The sequence below is a fragment of the Martes martes genome, assembly GCF_963455335.1.
Source record: "Martes martes genome assembly, chromosome: 15".
Taxonomy (NCBI): Eukaryota; Metazoa; Chordata; class Mammalia; order Carnivora; family Mustelidae; genus Martes; species Martes martes.
The window spans coordinates 6618806-6640293 of NC_137903.1; the positions used below are offsets into that span (position 1 = coordinate 6618806).

Sequence of the window (21488 nt, forward strand, 5' to 3'; positions counted from 1 at the left end):
TCAGTAAACGTTTATTAAATGAGCAAAAGAATTGAACGAATACATGAAACATACAAATTCGTAAAAGGTCCATGTTCACCCAGGGCGCATGCATTCTGATAAGGCTAAGTGGACTCAGGAGCACAGAGGCTGGGCTTCCAGAATTACGGCTGCTGGCAACCCCCTGGCGAGGGGGTGGCGGCGGTGGCGAACCCCCTCCTGCAGTAACTGGGCTATTTCCCTTGGGATACCGTCTAGAGGAAATGCAGGCTGGGCTTCATTCTCCTAGGTTCCCAGTGGTGAGGGACGCGCCTCACAAGAAAAAGGACCAGTCTTAGTTTCTGGTAACGTTTGATAAAGCACTTTGCCTTGGCCTTAAACAGGACGCACTCCAACGAGCGCTCACGCTCCGGGCGTTTTTCCAAAACCCAACACCTCCTGTCAGCTCTAGGCCCGCCCCTTCTGGGCCCGCCCCTTCTGGGCCCTCCTCCTTGGGCCCGCAGGATTGGCTCTTCCTCCACTTCCGGCTTCTGGACCCGGGTGCACTCTGTTTCCGGTGTCATGGCGCCCTGAGGTCCCGGCAGTCGGAGAGGCGGCGGCAGGCACCTCCCTGCGGAGCCGCTGGTCCCGCAGGCGGGGATGTGACCGCGGGCCCGGCCGGTCTGCCCCGGGCGTCGCCTCAGCTCCCGCGCCAGTGCCCTCCGTCCACACCGATGGCGGGATCCGGCTGCGCGTGGGGCGCGGAGCCGCCGCGGTTTCTGGAAGCCTTCGGGCGGCTGTGGCAGGTACAGAGCCGCCTGGGGAGCGGCTCCTCGGCCTCGGTGTACCGGGTGCGCTGCTGCGGCACTCCCGGCTCGCCCCCCGGCGCCCTCAAGCAGTTCTTGCCGCCGGGAACCACGGGCGCTGCGGCCTCGGCCGCGGAGTATGGCTTCCGCAAAGAGAGGGCGGCGCTGGAGCAGTTGCAGGGTCACAGGAACATCGGTAATGCCGCTGCCTCGGTTCTCTTCTTGCCCAGGTCCCGGCCCAGCCGTACACCCTCTCTCAGCCTGGCGTTCCGGGCCCTGTCCTTAACGGGGGAGACTTGGGTCTGGCCCTCTCGTCGTCACCCGATCCAGGCCCCTTTCCCATCCCCCTTCACTCCGTCTGCAGTAGGGTGGAGGTGGTGGTCGGCTTTGCCCGGTGTCACGTAATAGATGCTCAGTTAAGTTCTGTTTTGCATCGGAGAATGCAGCACTTATTAGCATAGAGTTATCTTTTTTAAGGGAAAAGAGGCATATCTTGGCTAGATTTGTTATTTCTTGTATGGAAATTCTGAATCTTTGCATACCAGTGGAAAAATGAGAAATCCTTCTGGGGCTTGTGATAATGCTAATAACTCATACAGATGTTATCTGATACATATTTAGTATGGATTTGGGAGAAATGACTCAGTATTCACATAGAAGTCTTCCGGAAGTGTGGAAATTAGGAACACTTTATACCTTTACCCTGGTAAGACTATGTTACATGATTTAGATATTCGCAGTATGAGATATATGGTTACTGATGATTGACTTATGAAAAGTCTTCACTGTCATTACACTGAGTTTATAGTTATAGCTTTGGCTAATAAAGAAATGTCTTTTTTCCTGGCAAGCATAATCTGTGTGTAATTTGAAGAGTTGCTTTTTTTATATTACCACTTTAGAGAAGAATTTATTAACCAATAGTGTTGACTTTTTTTTTTTTTAAGCTCGCTAAATGATGTATATAACCCTGGTATTTAAGAGTGAAAATATTTTTTTTTCTTCAGTTTTTGCAAGCTTGAAGACTTGTTGAATCCCTGCAAGATTTAGTTAAACTGTCATCTTGAAAGACTTAATCTTGTAATATTTATTTACTTATTTTCCCCCTCCTTTTTAAAAAAATATTTTATTTATTTATTTGAGAGAGGGACAGAGAGAGAGAGAGCATGAGAGGGGAGAAGGTCAGAGGGAGAAGCTGACTCCCCACGGAGCTGGAGCCCAATGTGGGACTGGATCCCGGGACTCCGGGATCATGACCTGAGCTGAAGGCAGTTGCTTAACCAACTGAGCCACCCAGGTGCCCCTCCCCCTCCTTTTAATATTTAGATTATAGAATGCTATTTTGGATCAAGAACCAATTTCCAATTTTGTTTTTGCAGGTTATGACATCCATCTTAAGAATCCATAATGTTTAGATTTTATTTTTAATTATTTTTGCTTGGTACCCTGAGTGTATATTCACCTACTGTGAATGCTTAGTGAAATACAATTTGATTATTGTGCCATATTTAATATCTTTGACTAGTATTGAGCTGTGGAAGCTTTTCTCATATTGTTTCATTAAAATAACCCAGTTGCCCAAAAATCTTACTTTTGGGAGAAACAAATTGCAGTGGAAGTGTGATGCTCATCTGAGTTATCCCAGATTTGCACTGCAGAGGTGGCTATGTTAGTTGTAACTTACTCTGAGTCTGATTTTTAAAGCATTATAACTCGTTTCTTTTTCTAGTGACTTTGTATGGAGTCTTTACAATCCACTTCTCTCCAAATGTGCCATCACGCTGTCTGTTGCTTGAACTCCTGGATGTCAGTGTATCGGAATTGCTTTTATATTCCAGTCATCAGGGTTGTTCCATGTGGATGATACAGCATTGTGCCCGGGATGTTCTGGAGGCCCTTGCTTTTCTTCATCATGAGGGTTATGTCCATGCAGACCTCAAACCACGTAACATATTGTGGAGTGCAGAGAATGAATGTTTTAAACTCATTGACTTTGGACTTAGCTTCAAAGAAGGCAATCAGGTAAGAAATAATAACAGGAGTCAACACTTAGAGGTATTTCTATCTAAAATAATGCTTGGTGGGTGTCTGGGTGACTCCGTGGGTTAAGCCTCTGCCTTCAGCTCAGGTCATGATCCTGGGGTCCTGGGCCTGGGCAGGGAGCCTGCTTCCCCCTCTCTCTCTGCCTCTTCTGCCTACTTGTGATCTCTCTCTCTTTGTCAAATAAGATCTTTAAAGTAAAATAAAATAATGCTTGGGGATAAAGCAAATAAAAAGAATTTCATTGCCACCACGTAAAAAAAGGGTGCATATTTGGGCTAGGTAGGGTAATTAACCAACGGGTAATTACTCTTACTGCTGCCTTCAGTGTTGGCACTCTGTCTCATGGCAGAACACACATAACAGTTCTGGCAAACCCTGCAGAGTGTCCTTATTTATCAGCAGTGCCTAGCAGACAGGAGACTCTGAAGAAATGAGCTGCTGTGTGGAGAGTGTACAGCTTGCCTGTGAGAAGTGCCCAGATGATGAACCAAATAATTAGGGTAGCCAAGGACTAAAAATTTTTTGGCATTCAGCTTGACAGTGGTTTATTATACTTTTAGAGGAGTAAATACGCTGTGGCAATGGAAAGTGAACAGTTTTTTATTGGTTGTAATATTTACTCATCTTCTTTAGGATGTGAAGTATATTCAGACAGACGGGTATCGGGCTCCAGAAGCAGAACTGCAGAATTGCTTGGCCCAGGCTGGCCTGCAGAGTGATACAGAATGTACCTCAGCTGTTGATCTTTGGAGCTTAGGAATCATTTTACTGGAAATGTTCTCAGGAATGAAACTGAAACATACAGTCAGATCTCAGGAATGGAAGGTAAATCATACGAGTGCTTTTGTTTGGAGTCCTTCATTCTGATGTAAAAGTACTCGGTTTATCATGATTCTCCCTGGGGATGCTGTTTACTTCATCTTTAATACACTCCTCTTCCTGCATGTTTGATACCTTCAATGTTCCTATTTGTTTTCATATCTACAGATGTGCTAGTGAGTATTGTACACTTGCTGATCTTAGCCTGGGGCCTGATGTGTATTAAGTGCTTGATAGAATGAATAAATGCAGAAGTGATTCAGTTATACTACATCCTGCAACATTACTAATACAAGTATAAGTTTAATGGTAATCTTTACATAAAGCTTTACAGTTACTACTTTATAGTTAAAAGTATTTTAATGTACAATCTCATTGAATTTCCTAACAATTCTGTGAAGATCTTTAGTGTATTGGTTATTCTTTTACAAATGAAAACTGGAGGCACAGATACATAAACCACTTATTTGGTCCAGGTCATACCACTAGATGTTCCAGACCTGGGCTTCATACTCTGTTCTTCCTGATCGAGTTCAGCATTCTCTCCAAGTTCCACAGTGCTTTATATTAATTTATATTCCATATGTGAACTATCCTGGTGAAGTGAGTACTGCTTAATACATTGTTTCTGTGGGAACACGAGTTCGAAATTCCAAATCTCTGACGTAACGATGAACTTTTTGTTGTTCATACCTTTAAAATTAACTACATTATGTTTGCCAACATATTGTGGGGCCTAAGTGTTGTGATGGTATCAGTATCCTTTAGGCTAGAGGTTTGATAAGTAATACAATGTTTAGGAATCATTATGGGTTTTCATATTTAGCAACAAGTATTTTTCGAGCATCTAGAAATACATAGTTTGTGTATGGCTAGTGTACCGTGTAGAGTTATATTTCTTTTCAGCCCTTAGTCATCTGTTTCTGGGAGTATTCCTGGAAGGGATGCTTTAATAGTCTTGTGGGTGTACCTAATGCTTACTTTTGGCAAAAAATGCTACCATGCATGTAAAACCAGTATCATTATTCTGCATTGGTACTTTAATCCAACCTAGAGGCTGAGTAGTCTTTCTTCAGTGCTAATCCAAATACAGATCAATTACTTGCATTAGTTTTGATTACCTTTGAGACCTTTGGACTGTATCTGCTTGGTCCTGAGCTGATCAGAACTAGGTCACATTCAGACTTTTTTGTATGTAATTTGGAGGTATGATATATATTAAATCCTCAGTATTCACTCCTCTAAATAAAGATAGTATTTTATATTTTAATCACCTTTGGGAAGGCAAAATTGCCAAGTGAGTATGAGTTTAGGCTCTGAAGTCAAACTGCTAGGGTTTATATCTTGCCTTCACCTCTTACTTGTTATTTAGGGTTACTGAACCATGATTCACTTTCTATAAAATGAGGGTAATAGCATTTTTCTTACAGAAGAAATTGAGGTTGAAAAATAAATGATGCCTAGTTCTTAGCATAGTGATAAGGATCGTATCTGGTCTTTTTACTCATGTACACACTTCTGAGACAGCTTAGTACTCAGGGAGAAAAGTTATGTTCCATAGGATTTAGAGTATGAATAATGTGAGGGATGCAATTTTTAGATACTGCATTACTTCCTCTCTGGTGGTGTACTTGGATCTGAAAACCAGTTAAAGACTCCTCACCAAGACACTCGGACTCAACTGTCACACATTCATTTACTCACTTTATGAAACTACATTTTTATAAGGTTGCTTTGGTATTCTTACTCATTCGTCTAGTGAATATTCTTACAGAGTGCCAGGTACTGTGCTAGGTGCTGAGAATAGAGAAGAAAGTTCCTCCTCCAGAGGCTTATAGTTATGCATATAATCCCCTCCAGTAAGATTATAAGCTCTTTGAAGAGTGTTTTCTGTTGCATTTTACCTACCAAATAGTATGGTGCTATGTAGCTAGTACTCAGTAAATACAGAATGAATTGAATAACCAAAGGAAGACTTTTCTCCCTTTTTTTAGGCAAACAGTTCTGCTATTATTGATCACATATTTGCCAGTAAAGCAGTGGTGAATGCCGCAATCCCAGCCTATCACCTAAGAGACCTTATCAAAAGGTACATCGTGTGTACTTTCAAGTTCCTATTTGTACATTTATCATATAAAGGTTATTTTTGTTTTGTCGTTATTTTTGTTTGGATTTTACTGAATGGATCACGTTGAGGCTCTTCCTGGCAGCCATATCTTTGGTCTCTTGTGGCTCTGGCAGTCCTGTATACGTGGTGGACATTAGGTTTTTGTTTGTTTTTGGTTTTTGTTTGTTTTAGGCTTTTTTTGAAAGTAGGGTTTTAAAGAGCGTCTTTACTAACTAAAGACTGAGTTTGCTTTTGGACTACTGTAAAAAGGTTTAAAATAAGGTAGCTATGTACTATACTTTAAATAGTTAATTCTGGGCACTCTGGGGACAGATACTGTGTTTCTGATTTCTGAGTAGGTCCAAGCACATTAGATATTTTAAAATAAGATATAATGTGTATTACCAAATAGTTGGCTTTTCACATTTCTAGCATTATGGACCAGAAATGAATAAAATAATAGTTATGTTGCAAAACGATAGATCTCCCGATCAAGTCAAAATATTACGCTTTGGAATATTGACCCTATAAACCTTCCAACTAGGTCTTTGGGGGTTTTTTGTTTTTTGTTTTTAGAGCTTTTTATTTTGAAACAATTACAGATTCACGGGAAGTTGCAAAAATGTTACAGAGAGGTATGTGTGCCCTTCATCCAGTTTCCCCCAGTGGTAACATCTAATGTAACTGGAGTACAATATCAAAACCAGGAAGTGGACATTACAGTCCACAGAATTCACTCAGATAAGAACTTAAAAATTTTACTTGCACTTATTCATGTATGTTTGTGTGTTTTACCAATTAGTTTTCAATAGCTTTTACTATCTGATTGTTATTAGCTTTACAAGTGGCATTTTACCTGGAAAAGATGGCATTGTGAAATTATGTAATGGGTTCTAACTTGGAAGTCAAATCATATAAATACTGGTATTGACTTTGTTTTTGTTTTTGTTTTGTTTTTATTTTTTGGTGCAAAAAGGTGATTTATTAAAGCATGGGACAGGCCCTGTGGGCAGGAAGAGCTGCTAGTATTGACTTTGTTATTTCGGATTTTTCCCCCCTTGATTGTGCAGCTGACACTAAATTTGGAAGCTATGGAGAATTATGATCAGCAAAATAAAAATTATAAACCTACTCTCTAGTGTTAGCACTTTGGTGTATTTCTTTTTAGTATTTTTCTATGGATTTTGCTGTGTATGCATGCAAATTATTTGAACCATTTTTTATTGTAGAATAGAGCACAGATGCTGAAAACAAGTGTGTAACTTCATGAATCCTTAGGAGTACTCTTGTAGTCACCATTCAGGTCCAGAAATAAAACTTTGCCAACTACCCCAGAAATTCTCCGTGTCCCCATCTTAATTTTCAGTCCTTCTTCCTCCCTAAAAGTAGCCACTGCCTTGACTTTTATGGTAATTACTTCCTTGTTTTCATTATAGCATGTATCCTTAAACACTATGGTTTACTGTTGCTCTTCTAAACAAAAGTCTCTTAAGTTTCTTTTAATCTGAAAGATCCTTTTCCATCTCCTACCCCGCTTTTCCCTTGTTTACTTGTTGGACAACCTAGGTTGTTGGCTCAGTATAGCTGTCTGCAGTCTGAATTTTGCTGATTGTGTTAATCCTTGTATAGCATAACATATTTCTGTGTTTTTCCTATATATTGGTAGTCGTATCTAGAGGGTTACATTTTTTTTTTTTTGGCATGACCGTAGATGGTGTTGTGTTTTTTTATTATAAGGAGACACATAATATAGCCATCTCTGTTTTATGTGTTAGTAACTGTTCACATTACTTTGGATCCATTACTTTGTTAGGGGCTGCGGAATAGGGATGTTCTCATTCTGTCATTCTGCTTCCTTTCGTTAACCAAAGACAAAATAAATGCTTGATTCTTTCTCTGTTTACTAGTTTTTGTAATGAGTTGATCCCTGTCAACCTCCAAAGGGGACCATTTCCTTTTGAAAGTTCAGTGTGTTTTGATTTGGTAACTGCAACTGATTGCAGTTCTTATCCTCACTGAAGCTAAAATTGCCCCATCTTTGATGACTGTGAACTGTTGTATGAGTTGGTTTCAGCGGACCTTATTATCTTTTACAGCTTCTTTGCTCTCTGGTGTGACAAGATGTTCCCAATTTGTCTTACACATTTCCTGCCCCACACTTGGAAGTAGCCATTTCTCCAAGAAACCTGATTTCTTTTAGTAGGAAATAGTATTTTAAAAAAACAGTCTGGGTTTTAGGAATACTCTTTGCTACTGGGATGGTCATTGTTTCTAGGCCTTAAAGAGGATATAGTTCATACTGATATTTCCAATTCAAATTTGAGACCAGAGGTTTTATTTGACTTGTATTTCACATCTCTTTCTCCTTCTATGTAAAGAATTTTGATTCTTAAGGACAAGGGGAATGCTAGAATTAGAATATTTTGTAATTACTCATTTGCTTTATTCCAGCTTACATTAAAACTGTCTCAGAATCATAATATTCTAGGAAAATTACTGAAATTATTTTTGCATGTGCTTTTCCCATTCTTTCTCATTTGAGAATTGGTTGTATCTGTGTCATCAGTTTCTGTAACCATTATGTGCCATACACTCTGTTTGAACACTTGCATTTATTCTCAGTTCTACATGTAGCTGCACATTACTGTTCACCCCTGGTCCTTGTGGGGCTGTCTCTCTCATCGTTTTAGTTTCTGAAGCTTGATCTCTAGAGACCATAGGATGGATGTTCCCTGAGCTCTTGCTTGCTGGTGGTCAGTTGTGCTTATTATACTGGAGAGTCATTCATCTGGGTATAAAAATGAGTGGCATTCTTTTTTTTCTTGAGTGTCTTAAACATAGTACTCCATTTTATCCTGGCATGTAGTGTTGCTGTTGAAAAGTCTAAAGACACTTTTAATTGTCTTTATATTAAAAAAAAACAGTTGGTCTTTTTTGTCTAGATGGCCGGACAATTTCATCTTTTTAAAAGTCTGTTGATTTTGGGACGCCTGGGTGGCTCAGTGGATTAAGCCTCTGCCTTCGGCTCAGGTCATGATCTCAGGGTTCTGGGATCGAGCCCCGCATTGGGCTCTCTGCTCAGTGGAGAGCCTGCTTCCCCCTCTCTGCCTGCCTCTCTGCCTACTTGTGATCTCTCTCTCTCTGTCAAATAAATAAATAAAATCTTTTTAAAAAAAAGTCTATTGATTTTACCAGAATATATCTTGATTTTGATTGTTCTGGGTTGATATTGTCAGGAAAATAGTTTCAGATCTTTTTGTTCATTTATTTTAGGGTGGTGTTCTTAAATTACTCTTTTTAGTATTCTTTCTCTTGCTTTGGTTTTCTCCTTCAGGCACTCCTATTCTCCATATATTGGATTTTCTTTGACAGTATTCATTATTCTTATTTCTCTTGAATCTTTTTCTTTTTAATCTCTTGTATTCTTTTTGATTTTTTTTTTTTAAGATTTTATTTATTTGTCAGAGACAGAGCACACACAAGCAGGGGGAGTGACAGGCAGGAGAAGCAGGCTCCTGGATGAACAAGGAGCCCGATGCGGAACTTTATCCCGGGACCCTGGGATCATCATCTGAGCCAAAGGCAGACACTTAACTGACTGAGCCACCCATGCGTCCCTGTTTCTTTTTGATTTTTAAAAATGTTCCTTTCCGCCTTCTGTCTTTGAGATACTATCGCTGTATTTGTTCATCCTTCAAGTTCTTGTAGCTTTATTTTATGAAGTGATTTTTTTAATTATATTTCTAATTCTTTCTGGGGCTCTATTACCTAATTATTGAGATTTTCTAATTTTGATTCATCATATCTTTTATCATTTTAAAAAACATTATTTGCTCATTTTGAAACAGTAGGTTATCATGTCCATCTGTGTTCTTATCATGTCTTTCTGGCATGCATTCATTGCCTTGGGGCTATCATTTTGCAGTTCTGTCTTTTGTGTAATAATTTTGTTAGTAATGCTTTTTATGTGGTTCACTTTTATATGAAATTCATTTCCTGAACTTACAGAAGAAGGTGTAGTTGGGATAGCTTTTTTAATTTTAGAGGGCTCTTCTTGTTTTTATGTAATGTTAAAAAAGGGGGGGAAATGTTTTTATTCTGAAATCTCTGCCTCTTCTCCTCCATTCCTTTTTTCCTGGTGTGTCTCTCTCTCTCTGTTAATTTTATTTACTGCATCCTACTCAATTTGGATTCTGTTTTCCAGATTTCCATTCTCTGTGGGACTTTGCCCTGGGAGGAGCTTTAGCTAGTTCGTTTTGAGAGGTCATAATGTCTAGGTTATTCCAGCCCCTTCAGATTTTACAGAAGACTTCTTGCATTCACTTGGAATTAGAATGTGTACCCCCTTGTAGTTACAGTTGCTTTTTTCCAATTGACTTACTGTGCTTTCCAGTCAGTACCTGTTGGATATTTTGGGTTATTTTCTCAGCTTCATCAGATCATCTGTTGCTTTTCTCTGCTTCCTTCCACACAGATGTCGATATGGTGCAAGGCTTACTACTATGATGGTTTGTTCCTAGCCTCTTGTATTTTGGTATTTATTGGTATTACTTAGTTTTGTGGTAAACGTCATCCATGGGTTTTTGATTTTGTTACCAAGTTGTGCTGTTGTAGGGGGATTTGATAGAATTCAGAAATCATCTCACCACTGTCATCTTTTTTTTTTTTTTAATTTGGATTACCTAAATTTATGTCTAGCTTTTTTTTTTCCCCACTTAATGTTATATAGTATGGATCACTTTCCCATGTTGCATTTATTAATCAGAAACATTATTTTAAAATATAATATTGTGCCATAGGTATGGATCATGAGTTATTGAACCATTTACTTAGAAATAGCTTTGGGGCACCTGGGTGACTCAAGTCGGTTAAGTGTCTGCCTTTGGCTCAGATCATGATCCCCGGGTCCTAGTATTGAGCCCTGCATCAGGCTCCCTGCCCAGTGGAAGTCTGCCTCTCCCTCTCCCTCTGGCCCTCTCCTGCTTGTGCTCTCTCTCTCTCAAATAAACAAAATCTTAAAAAGAAAAAAAAGAAACCTTTTATATTTTTTTGTAGCTGAATGGCTCAGTAAGCCATGCTAATATAATTAATGTTGTGATGAACATTCAGACATTTTAATTTTCTTTAATGGGTTCATTTTCAAAAGATTTTTTTTAAAGATCTTATTTCTTTAATTTTGAAAGAGAGCACAAGCAGGGGGAGTGGCAGGCAGAGGGAGAGAGAGAAGCAGACTCCCTGCTGAGCAGGGGCCCTTATGTGGGACTCGATCCCAGGATCACGACCTGAGCTGAAGGCAGACGCTTAACCAGCTGCCACCCAGGTGCCCCTCATTTTCAGATTTTGACAATAATTATAAAGATACATGTTTTTGTATTTTAGCATGCTTCATGATGATCCAAGCAGAAGGATTCCTGCTGAAATGGCATTATGCAGCCCATTCTTTAGCATTCCTTTTGGTAAGTTGCATACGTCTTTATTTTTCCTTGGTTGTTTTACAATCAAATAAGACATCAGAGCTCACTTATACTCCCAAGCTCTTTTGCCTAGTGTTCATCCATTGATTTTGGTGAGTTTATGTTTAACCATGTTACGATGAACCTTAACAGCCCCTCATATTGAAGACCTGGTGATGCTTCCTACTCCAGTGCTAAGACTACTGAATGTGCTGGATGATGATTATCTGGAGAACGAAGAGGAATACGAAGGTAACTGCTTCCTAAATTGTATTTTATGTCTTTTGCAAGTAGACTAGACGTATTGTTTCATAAGGTTCTCTATTCTCCTAATTTACATATTGAGGATATTGAACTACATGATTTCTAAAGGATCTCACTTTCTGATTCCTGCTGTAGATTGAATATATCCCCCCAAAATTCATGTGGCAAAGCCCCAGGCCCCAGTGTGCTAGTATTTTGAGTTGGAGCCTTTAGGATTTAATAGGACTAGGTTACATCCTGAGGGTGGGGCCTTTTTTTTTTTTTAAAGATTTTTTTTTTTTTTTTTTTTTATTTGACAGAGATCACAAGTAGGCAGAGAGGCAGGCAGAGAGTGAGAAGGGGAAGCAGGCTCCCCGCTGAGCAGAGATCCCGATGCGGGGCTCGGTCCCAGGACTCTGGGATCACGACCTAAGGCGAAGGCAGAGGCTTTAACCCACTGAGCCACCCAGGCACCGAGGCTGGGACCTCTTTAAAAAGAGGAAGAAACAGGAGAGCTCTCTGTCCTGCGTGAGGTTACGGCAAGAAGGCCACCGGGTACACGGGACACCGAATCTTCCTATACCTTGCTGTGGGAATTCCAGCCCTCGGGACCAGAGAAGTAAATGTCTGTTAGAGAAGCCACCCAGTCTGTGGCATCTTGTTAGAGCAGCCCGTTTAGGCGAAGATGATTCCTCGGGCCCGTTGGACTCCTTCACATTTCATAAGCCTTTCCTGAATTAATCAAGATTAATTTTCCCAGCATGTTCTTTCCATCTGCTCTTTCTAATCCTGCCCTGTGCTTCCATTTCTCCATCTTAGCTCTCAGTTTTGCTTTTAACAACTCATTCCTTCCATGTTCACTGAGGACTGGCTCTCTTCTTGCCTCAAGTATAGGAACAAGCGGGATTATTCCTGTCTTTAGTGTAAGAGAGAGAGTTATGTCAACAAATGGTTGGAGTTTGATAAATCCGGAAGTAGGGTAATACACAGAGGCAGAGAGGAAAAGGAATAAACTCATAACACCATGAGGGTGTCTCTGGGGGTGATAGCCGAGCTCTGTCAGTAACTGGAGTGGCTTGGCTCCCAGTGGAGGGGTTGGTGAGGAAACGGCACAAAGACACAGAGATGAGAGAAAGTGTGGCGTGTGCCGAGAATAGTGAACTGTTGGGTGTGATCGTATGGTAGGATATTGATTGGGGAGCAGTAAAAGAAATAGCCAAGAATATAGATACATAACAGACTCGTTTGCTATGCTAAAGAATTTGGATTTTATCCCAGGGATAATAACACTGCAGTGTGACACCAAAGAACTTTGTATCAGGGGTAGTATAGTCCCTGGGTTAAAAGTACCCAGTATATTTGTTCTTTGTTGAATGTAATAAAGAACCATTAAAAAATTAGGAGGGGTGCCTGGGTAGCTCAGAGGGTTAAGCCTCTGCCTTCGGCTCAGGTCATGGTCTCGGGTCATGGTCTCGGGGTCCTGGGATCGAGCCCCGAGTTGGGCTTTTGGCTCAGCAGGGAGCCTGCTTCCCCCTCTCTGCCTGCCTCTCTTCCTACCTGTGATCTCTCTTTCTCTGTGTCAAATAAATAAATAGAATCTTTAAAAAAAAAATTGGACTAGGAGAGTGATACAGTCAGACTGAGGTTTTTATAAGAGCAGTCTGAGAGCAGAGTGGTGAATGGACTAAAACAGAACCAAATTTAAAAAAAGATGCTCACTGAAACTGTACGGATGAGATCTTTGTTACCTAATGTGGACAGTGAAAATGTTTGGTAACCCTCTTACTGGTAGAGTATAGGAGAATATTTTCAAAATACATTTCACATCATTGGAGAGAGTTTAAATTGCTAAACTTTATGAAAGGCAGATTGGTAATTCTAACAAACTTACAAATTCATATTCGTTTTGTCCTAGCAGTTCTAATTCTAGAGTCAACTTGGAAATACATAAGTGAAATGAGATAGATACAGATTTATCTGTTACAGTATTTATAAGGGCAAAAAAATTGGAAATAGTTTATTTAGTAGTAGGGGTCACAGTGGAGAATTTATTGGTCACTCATAGGGTGAAATAGCTACACAGTCATAAAGACAAATGAGAAAATTGCACACAGTAATATTAAAGAATCTTCAAGATGCAATGTAGTAATAAAGAAAAAGCGAGATTGGAATTTTTACTTAGAAAAAAGCATGTATGATCATGTTTGCTTGTATAACCTTATAATATTTATGGAAGGACGCAGAAGAAACTGATAATGTTTGTTGCCTTCAAGGAGACGAAGAGAGGCAGTTGGGAAACTGGGAAGAAGACATTTTGGGGGGGGGTCATTTGAATATAAACTATTCAAAATATTAAATTTAACAGAATTATTAGATGCATTGAATTTATATTATTCTTAAGCTTAATTTTAGATGATGTAGAATATGACCTCATTACTTAGATATGGATTCCTGAATTCTTTGATGCTTTAAAATTTTTAAATAATAAATGTTTGGTAATTACAGCAAAGTGGTTACTGTTCTGTGTTTTCATAATCAGATGTTGTAGAGGATGTAAAAGAGGAGTGTCAAAAATATGGACCAGTGGTATCTCTCCTTGTTCCAAAGGAAAATCCTGGCAGAGGACAAGTAAGTGAATGTTTCTATAGTTTCAGAATTATTCAGAGGTTACTAAAATCCTGAACAAATGTTTTAGTTCTGTAGTACACGAAAATGTTGCTAGAAATGATGAATTTTGCATCATGGTTGTTTTTATTTTCTTGTACTTTTCATTTTTTTCCCCAAGGTTCTGTAATATGCATGCTTTTTATATGGGTTAGAATTTTTTTTCTTAAAAAGTGTTCTCTACTTTTGAGCCATTGTGAAAAGTGACACCAACTGTATCATATGCTAATTCAGGTCGTGTCAGCTACAGAAATATTATGGCCTACTTTTGTTCTAATTAAGTAGAGTTAGAAAACCATTTAGGTTAGGTTCTTATTTTAATGGAATCATCGGTGCTAATTTAAAGAAGGAAAGTGTACTGACAGAATCCTGAAATCGGAGCTCTGGTCTCAGTGTGACTGACTGACTTTGTGATGATGATCCTTAGTGCTCGCATCTATAAAATGTACAAGCTAGAACTATGAGTCTCAGTTTCGGGGAAAGAATATTAGAGATATCTTTGGAAAGCCCTTTTGAAGATCTTTCTTTTATCTGTAGTATTTTTACTTTTCTGGGAACAGAATATTGTTTTATTCAGGGTTCTCAACCTTGACACTGTTGGCCTTTGAGCCAATATCTTGGTTGTGGGAGTGGTCATGTGCGTTCTAGGTATTTAGCAGCGTTGCTGCCCTCCACCCTATAGATACCCTCCCCCCACTCCCCTTCTCAGTTGTGGTGATCAAAAGTACCTCTGAACTCTGCCAAATGCCCCCTGGTGGGTGAAATCACCTCCGGTTGTGGATTGTTACTTTATCCTTTGGTTCAGTATTTTGAAAATGCTTGGCAACTGAGGAAAGAAATGAAAGAAATTTCACTCTAATCTTAGTGAAAAGTTATTGCCAATGTAGTAATAATACTTACCTCGTTTAGCATCAGCAGTGTACTGTATGCATAATTGCTGTTTGTTTAGTCAGCTGGTATTTATTGAGCATCTGTTATATTCTAGGCCCTGATACAACAGTGATCAAAATAGACAAAAGAATATAGTGATAAGTGCTCTGGGAGGAAGGTCTCAGGAGAAGAGGTTTCATAAGTGCCTGGTAGGGAGGATTATAGTTGCATGTCAGTGGTGGGGAAGGCCATACTGAGGTTTCCTTTGAGTGGAAATATGAAGGAGATAAGGAAAGGAGTTCCAGGCGTACGGGATACCAGACTCAGAGGCCGTGAGTTTGCCTGGCAGGTTTGAAAGGGTTAGTGTGACTCTAGCAGAGTGAGAAAGAGGGGTACGGTGGATTTGCTCACAGGGGTGAGGGGGTGTAGGGTGAACGTTGTGGGACTTGAGACACACTGGCATTTACTCTAAATGAGAGGGGAAGATCTTTGAAGACTTTGAATGAAAGATTAACATCATCTGACCCGATGTTAACCGCAACCGTCCGTATGAAATAGAAGACATAGAATAGAGAAACAGAAGGAATATTTTTGGAATAAAAGTATCCCGGTTTCAAACAATACAAAAAATAAATATTCATCAGCAAGAGGAAATTTGCTATGTTAAGAAGCTTTCGTTGATGTTTAGAGGAGAATGAAAACAACCGATGAACTCGTGGCCTCACAGGTTTAACTTCTCCAGGTTATTGAAATGTCTGTTGGCAAAGTCAGTCTTCATTTGAATTTTCCATTCAAATTAACAATGCTGTGGATTTTTTTTTAAAGAATATTTTAAAAATCACTGAAAACATGAATTATGGAATGGATCTCATAATTACAAAAGTAGTCAAGATTAAATTGATAAAATTATTTAATCTCATTGTAAATTACAAAAATGTTTCTCCTCTTTTGTTTGGAATGACGTAATGTATAAAACTGTAGGTTGTCTATGAAGTGAGGAGCATGCTAGAGAGCGTGGCGTTCCTTCCATAAGTGCATGTCTACTCGTTGAACTTTGGTGTATAGATTTAGAAGTCATTGAGAATCAGGTTAAAAAATATTTCAGAAAGAGCTTCATTCTTCTCACTGGGCATCATCTTCTAACTTCTCTTTTGTAGTCAGTGAAAAAGCATATGTTGCTAGAACTAACTGGTCCTACAGCCAGCATATACTTTCATTTTCTGTAAAAAAGGGGATATAAAGTATTAAGTATTTCTAAAATGAATAAAACAAGCATTGACTGGTTAGAGTATGGTTTTAAGATATAATTAGATAATATAGGTCTCACCTACATTATTACGTGAAGTCTGCATACCCTGAAAGAAGTCACTGGATGGTATCAATAGCATTTTCTCCACGCTGTTTGGTTTAAAGTAAACAGCCTGACTGACTGTACTGGGTTGGCCATTTGGAAGTGTTTTTATCTCCAGCTAATAGCACAGTTAAGGATGGCTTTTAAGAATAGCTAAAAATCCCCATTTAGCTTTATACATATGAAAATCAGGGCAATTTTTAGTGTTGGATGATCTCTACTTGAGGAACATGTAGCTTGAGATCAGTCGTGGCATGGAAGAGGAAGAGAGTCTGTCACCTCTCCACTTTACAGTGTACAGGAATTCAGAAAATTCCATCCCGGGCCAGAGTATCTGAGGCCTGGCGTCATGCATCATCCGTAACAGAAATACTCACGTAAGACGGGGAGTGAGCAGTCAGTCATAGGCTGGGAGTAGTGCTTTGTTTACCAATGAAGGAAGATTCATTTAAAGAGTGCTGTGTTGGGAATTGTCTTTCCTTTTCGTGCCCTGGAGGTTTTTAATACCCTTTGGAAATAATTTTGTCAGTGGGAGAAGGGTTCCCACGAAAGGGGCAGTGAAAAAGGAGGCTCTGCCTTGAACTTCTGGGTGGATCCGATTCTAAGAGAAGGTACAAGTGAAAGCTGAAAATCTGAAAATTGGTTTCCTTCAGACAATCTATTTTTGCTTCCCTTTGAAAGTCCGAGCGTCTAGGATGCTCGCACCCAAGTTTGAAGACTGTTGACATCACAGATGAGCGTGTAACTGACGAAGATGAGGCTGTTCTTTTTCTGGTTCACAAATTTATGGGTAACTGAGGACAAGTCATTTAAAATGATTTTCTTCCGAGTAACTTTGGCTTTATATCAACAAAAAGAGCATAAACTATTAATGCTGTATCCTCTACCTGTCTCAGGTCAGAATTCAGATACTCTGGAAATGGAAATTACCTAGTTTTAAACTTACTCTTCACTGTAGTTATGGCTTCTACAAATCTTTAATAGGTATAAAATCCAGTGACCTTGACTGATAGTTTTTCCTCCTTCCTCTTCTAAGAGTGTGGACTGTCTTTGAGGCACCATGGAGCGCATTTGCTCCCCAGGCTGTTTGCCCCTGCCTCTGGCACGTGTCCACTGCTGCTCACCACTCCTGCAAGAACATGGCCAGTGGGTGTACATTTTTCACTGGACTTGGCTTCGATGGATTTTTCAGAATTGAACTGTGTAAAGGAATTGTTCTAATTGCTCAAACATGTGGTCCATGGACCAACCGCCTTGGTATCGCCTGGGAGTTGATTTAGAAATGCAGAGACTCAGGCCCACATTAGACCTCCTGAAACTGAGTCCGCGTTGTAACAGGGTCTCCAAAAGATACGTGTGTGTACACTAAAGTTGGAAAAGCCCTGTTCTGGAACAGTCTTGATGGAAATGAAGCCGACTTTGTTTTCTCTGTCCTCTTACAGGTCTTTGTTGAGTATGCAAATGCTGGTGATTCCAAAGCTGCTCAGAAATTACTGACTGGAAGGATGTTTGATGGGAAGTTTGTTGTGGCTACATTCTACCCGCTGAGTGCCTACAAGAGGGGATACCTGTATCAAACTTTGCTTTAATCAGTAACCTGAGGACTCTTTCCTGTTTCTCCTCCATTTCCTGGGTTATTGTATTCTATATCTGAATGCAGAAGTACCCCCTTACCATTTTAAGGGAATACTTTGTACATTTATTTAATCCTACTAATGTGCAGTTGAGCAATGGCTGCATTGCAAACATTTGGCACCGAGTAGGACAAGACCTCTCAGCTATACCTTGAGGGGTTTTAGAGCATCCATACGGGCAACCCTTTTTTTGTGCAGTAGGGCAAGTGCTGCTCTTCAGTATGTAACCTAAAAGGATATTAATTATTTCATGTGCTCATGAAGCAAGGATGAATAATATCATGTCATAGTGAATATTAACAAATTTGGTAAGAGTCGGTGATGGCCCTCACAGATCGTTCCTTTACGCTGTTGGGCGGTTCTTCCTCATCCCTGATCTTCACAGCTGGCTCTGGATGCTCCCAGTCATTGTTAAGTAACCGTCAAGCAGCGATTACCTACTGTGTTCTTCACACTGAGTTATGAATTTTTTTAAAGGAGTACTGTAGTACTGAATATTCCTTTAAAGAAACTGCAGTGAGCCTATCTCCTTTTTTTTTTTTTTTTAATTAAGGCTTTTCAGATAGAAAGCTGATGCTTGATCTTGCACAATTTTTATGTCTAGTACGTATGCTTGAGTGAGTGTGCAGGTATGAGAGATTAGAGAATATCTGAGTCCGCGTGCTTTATAGTGTGAATCTTGTGAGCTAATGCGGTCTACACCTATCTCTTCCCTAGCTGTTTCGTATCTGTTAGATTTAGGATGTATGTTCGAGAGTTGGTCTGTCTGATAGAATGTAAATGAGAAATAGATCATTCCTGAGAGGCTCAGAACAAATGAGTCTAGACTGAGTTACACTGAAACTCTCTTAAAGTGATTGGAACAAAGCAAAAGATTGCCCCGTCCTTTAATCTCCTTGAGACCCTGTATTAGCTCATCTTTTTTATACCAAACCCCCTGTGATCATTGTAAGATTTCTCAAGATAGAGTTCTACCTACAATGAAGGAAATTGAAATGGTCAAAAAGAAAGATGTTCAGTGAAGGGAAAAGAAAAAAATGGGCAAAGAGAAAGTGACTAGTCCAGGATTCTTTTTTTTTCTTCTTTCCTCTCTCTGTCCTCCCCTTCCCTCCACTGCGTCTCCTCTCTGTGGCTGTCTCCTGTCTCTGTGGCTGAAGAGAAGCTACTCTGAAAGTACTCTGGCTTCTGTCTGCAGGGAAGTTAAGAAAAGTGCAGCTCTAGTAAGATGGAAGTAGGAAGGAAGAAAAACTCAGAATTCTTAGAAGGATTCACAGCAGTCTGCTGTGTCCCCGAGCCCAGGATGCTGGTGTGCGTGAGTTCGTGAACATAGGTTGATGACATGGTTTTAGGAATTGTAATTATGGATTCCTCCCACTTCATGTAGATTGACTTCAAAGGTTTAAAACTTAGGAAACCTTTATAAAGCACTGATTATACAAAAAAATAAGTTGTATACAGGTTATGAATTTTTTTTTTATTTCCTTATCTAAATGAAAGTTTTCATTTTTTTTTTTCCTAAGGAAAAAGCCTTTTATACCTTTCCCTGTTGGAAGCCTCCTCATAGAGTCTTTCTTTGACGTGTGTGCCGCACAGGTCATTGAGAGCCCAACTAGGAATTTACATTGCAGAGGATGAATTATCTTACCCTTTTCAGACAGTTACTATCTGACAGTTGAGTTATTTACAGTTATATCATTCAGGTCTCTCCCTTATTATTTATTATGAAGCCAGATTTGGTGTAAGGAGGCTGATTTATGAGTTGCCAGAAGGCCTTGTGGCGCGGTCCCCAAGGCAAAGTTGTGTCTAGTATGTGCCCTTAGGAGAAGAACTGTTAGTTCTCGTTTTGGCCCTCTCAGAAGTTGATTAGCTGGTATGTGTTCAGATAACAATTCAAGAGAGTATAACCAATACTCCGGAGACCTAAGCTTTCCTAAAACATCAGTGTTTGTAGGGGTGACAGCTCCCAGGGTGATTAGAAACACCAGGTTCTTGCGTGTATACAGATGAACACAGAACACGAGTGAGTTCTTCTCAAGGGCGGGTATTCTAGGCGCGCACGTGTCCCTTTCTCATTCCCCTTCCCACCCCTACAAAGAGAAGACCCTGACACATGAGCTGCAGGTAGGCTCCCGGGCTTAGGGATGCAGTGTGCTGCTAGCATCTTGATGCTGAATTTCACAGCATTCTTTGATTGTCTTCTTCTTTGCTGTTGTAGTCATACCTATATGTAGTGTTTAACACTGTAGAGTTGTATTACAGAAGATGCTAACTAGATTTTAAGAGAACTAAGGGACTAACTGATTAGCCTAAATAACCATGCATTGAATTAAGAGTTTTATATTAAAGCCACTGAAGTGAAACAGGATGCCTCCTGTGATTCGAATGGTGATCTTACAGCTTTTAGCCCATGACTACCAAAGAAGACATTTGCAGATCCTCCCCCACTCCTCTGATAATTACACGAAGTTTAATCTTAGTTTCTCAAACCTGAACCAAATATTATCAGAAGATGCAATTTTTATGATTCCTTTAGGGTGAAATAGATACACAGAGATTTTAATTCCTTAAAGTTACTAAAACCTAGGAATTTTCTTTTTGAGAGGCAGGGTAAAGAGGTGAGGGTTTTTGTCACTTAAACCTTACTCTTTGGGACAAAGCTTATCTCAGGTAGTTTTTCTTTCCCTCAGTTAACGTCTGTGCTTCCTTCCCTCTTGCCTTTCCAATTTCTCATTATTCCGTGGTTTCGTCATGGTACATTTTTTGGCCCAGGAAACACCTATAAATTGGTTATTCTATAGGAAATCTTTGGTTCTTGGGAAACATCCGGAGGAGGTGACTAGCTAGCCACTTTCCAAACTTGGATGCCCTATTTCAGGGAGAGCAGGTCGGGTTGGACACCTCAGTGAAAGAAAGCAGCAACTCCAAGCCACTGTTGGCTGCATTTTAAAGGGACAGTAAAACAGTAATCCTCTTGCAGTAGGAGATTGCACTTGACACCACTGCGTGTCTTCCTTTGGTTTGTGGCCATCGGTATCACAGCTCTTCGGGGAAATTCCCTCCCTGCTATGCCTTGAGCCAAAACTGGCTGCTTTTAGAACAAAACATAAATGCAGTTTTACTTGTCCTTTCCTTTGTTTTCATTGAGGCAAGGATGGCCTTCTTTTCGGTACTCCAGCTGCTAAAGCGTGCAGAGATATGTTAAATTAACCTTTAAAAAAAATCCTCGAATTCTTATTTAACTTGCCTTCTACATTATATTTTAGTCTCTGAGCACATTTGTGATCAGGAATGCTGCCAGAAACAGTGCTGCCATGGAGAGGAAGTTGAAGAGAGACTCTGGGCATAAGGTGTGTTTCTATTTTAATGCACCGGGCTTTCACCCTGCTGAGGGCATCAGTTACCCTTCTGGAACAAATGCATGCCCGAGGTTGAGCGCTTACGTTTCCCAGCCCCTTTGCATTTGCTCATCTGATGCAGGGAACACTCTTTCATCATTTTCTTCTTAGGTCTTACGTGCCGACTTGATCATTTCTGCCATCA

General features: G+C 40.0%; 1 protein-coding gene across 1 annotated transcript; it reads left to right on the top strand.

Moving 5' to 3' along the window:
- The first annotated feature begins 523 nt into the window (after positions 1-523).
- UHMK1 (U2AF homology motif kinase 1) lies at positions 524-19379 on the top strand. Its single transcript, XM_080824696.1, has 8 exons — positions 524-960; positions 2494-2786; positions 3441-3632; positions 5621-5715; positions 11113-11189; positions 11340-11438; positions 13969-14057; positions 17757-19379. Exons 1-8 carry the CDS (start codon positions 693-695, stop codon positions 17901-17903), a joined length of 1260 nt encoding a protein of 419 aa, XP_080680822.1. The 5' UTR covers positions 524-692; the 3' UTR covers positions 17904-19379.
- Positions 19380-21488: the final 2109 nt, after the last annotated feature.

What these genes read in the sequence shown, in the direction of transcription:
- UHMK1 (XM_080824696.1), top strand. Translation starts at nt 693, where the DNA reads ATGGCGGGATCCGGCTGCGCGTGGGGCGCGGAGCCGCCGCGGTTTCTG. An exon ending in TCAGATCTCAGGAATGGAAG is followed by an intron (nt 3,633 to 5,620) that starts GTAAATCATACG and finishes CCCTTTTTTTAG; the next exon opens with GCAAACAGTTCTGCTATTAT. An exon ending in GAACGAAGAGGAATACGAAG is followed by an intron (nt 11,439 to 13,968) that starts GTAACTGCTTCC and finishes TTTCATAATCAG; the next exon opens with ATGTTGTAGAGGATGTAAAA.